At 51.5% G+C, this 2,202-nt stretch overlaps 1 protein-coding gene across 2 annotated transcripts in view; it reads left to right on the top strand.

The window, feature by feature from the left end:
- SCARA3 (scavenger receptor class A member 3) overlaps positions 1–2,202 on the top strand; it is a 32,546-nt gene that overhangs the window by 14,445 nt on the left and 15,899 nt on the right. For both annotated transcript variants that reach the window (XM_011359350.1, XM_011359352.2), the window contains exons 2-3: positions 109–204; positions 1,429–1,548. In XM_011359350.1, the coding sequence (XP_011357652.1) occupies positions 109–204; positions 1,429–1,548 (216 nt within the window). The remainder of the gene's footprint in view (positions 1–108; positions 205–1,428; positions 1,549–2,202) is intronic.

Here is a 2,202-nt window from a genome sequence, read left to right as displayed (position 1 = left end):
GGGGTGGACACAGGGTATGGGGACTGTTAATGAATGGGGCAACTGGAGAGGGTTAGATGTGACTTGGGGTCCCAGCGTGGCTTCTGACAGCACTTGGCTCCATCACAGTGAGGTCGACTGGCGGTGACGGAGATGCGCTGTGTGTTACAGAAGAGGAGCTGGCTGGTGACGAGGATATGCCATCTTTCCCGTGCACACAGGAGGGTAAGGACTCTGAGGGCTGCCCCGTGATCCCCTGGGATCCTCTGGGCTGAGAGCCCCTCCTTTCTCTCATCCTCAGGCTGCTGACTTGCCTCTCTACATGGCTTCAAATTCCTGGCTGTCCTTTCCCCATTGCTTCCTTGAGGGTAAAAAAGCAGAGTGGCCTGGGTTATACAATACAGATGAAATCAAGTTGACACAAGTGCCACTTGTCTCCAGGGCTCTTTGTGAGAGCTGTCAGGGATCTCTGCCATCTCCCCTAGGGCCTGTCTTCTAGCTGGCCCAGAACTGTCCCCTTCATTGTATCCCATGCCAGCTAAGTGGCTTATCCTTCTCAGGCCCACAGGACCCAGCCTGGCATTTGGTTGATCTGAACTGTTACGTGGAGCAAGGTTTCCTGATGGATTTCAGTACAGATTGGTGCAGCTGTTTCGAGCCTTGGCTACACACTGTAACCACCCAGGGGTGCCTGAGACCAACCCTCAGAGACTCTGATGTTTTGGTCTGGAGTGTGAAAGGGGTTTCAGGACTTTTAAACATTCCTGGTACTCGTAATGCGCAGCTGAAATTGAACTCACCTTAAAAATTTCACAGCTGAGAGCATCACTACATTCCCATGGGGCATGGCCACCTGCCAAAGTAGCCTGGAGTACTGCATTCCCTCCCTCCTCCCTACCAGGGACCAACGGGTGGACTGGAACCATGGATTTGGAAAACTGCTGGTTATCTGTGAAGTTTGGGGACTGGTAACCAACCTTCTGGTTTGCCTTGGACTGAAGGGTCTCTCAGGGTATATGACTTTCAGTCTTAAAAAACCATCCTGGCTTTCCTCATATTGAGAAGTTCGCATGACAGTGAGACTTTCATTATCAAAACCGGGAAAGTCCTAGGCAAACCAGGATGTATTGGTCACCCAGTGGTGAAATGAGGCCGGCTGCCTCGTGTTGTAGAGGCCATCCGTCTGTAAGGCCAGTGTACCGGGAAGAAGTGTCTCCTCGTGGCCCAGGCTGAATGATGATGATGTAAAGAGAATGATGAGTGTTCTTCGAAGCCCCTGATTCTGGTCTCTTATATTTCCAAAAGCTCAAGGACCTAGAGGAAAGCCAGGGAGATGGGTAAAGAATGAAGCTCGAGAACAGGAAATATGACGAGAAAGACCCGAGCAGGAACATGGAGCTGATCTTTCAGCTGCAGCCTCAGCCACTGTCCTCTTTTGTCCCCCCGCAGGCCGGCTAGGCCCTCGCTGCAGCCGCTGCCAGAGGAACCTGTCTTTGCACACCTCCGTGCGGATTCTTTACCTCTTCCTGGCCCTGCTCCTGGTGGCTGTTGCCGTGCTGGCCTCTCTGGGTGAGCATCTGGCTAGTTCAGGGCTTACTCCCCACCCCCACTGGGGCTGCAGGGAAGTTTCTGATCGGGGGTCCTGCACCAACCCCCCCGACACAGACACAGATCTCTGCGGCAGGGCCCAGAACCAGCATCTTTGTGGCCAGGGAATCTCGATTCAAATTGCCTAATTCAAATTGCGAAGACTGGCCCCTAGTTTCTGGTCAGTAATTGGCAGGGTGGCCTTGAGCAAGGCACACTGTCCACCATCAGGACCTCCATTTTCCTATGGCAAAAATGAGAGGCTGGGACCAGGTCAGCGATTCTCAGTTTCAGCTCCATGTCAAAATCACCGGGGAGCTTTAGCAAATAAGAATGCTCGGGTCTCACCCTGAATGATGGAATTAGTTCAGTAGTTTTAAGCCCTTCAGATGATTCTGTTGTACATCTGGGGTTGAGGTCACTGAATTGGGCAATTTCTAAGCCCCTTTCATGGTCTTTGTGACTTTCTTAATAAGGTTGGATCAAAATCACCCTCAGTATTTGTTAAAATGCAGATTTCTGTGTCTCACCTAGACTTACCAAGTCAGAGTCCCACAGGTGAGACCCTGGGATGTGAAGTTTGGTGGTTTTCTTACACACTACAGTTTTATGAGGTGTAGATGACCCAGGTGATGG

The sequence above is a fragment of the Pteropus vampyrus genome, unplaced genomic scaffold (genome assembly GCF_000151845.1).
Source record: "Pteropus vampyrus isolate Shadow unplaced genomic scaffold, Pvam_2.0 Scaffold47, whole genome shotgun sequence".
Classification (NCBI taxonomy): Eukaryota; Metazoa; Chordata; class Mammalia; order Chiroptera; family Pteropodidae; genus Pteropus; species Pteropus vampyrus.
The sequence above is the reverse complement of the archived record's forward strand: the minus strand, read 5'-3'. Positions and strand labels throughout refer to the sequence as shown.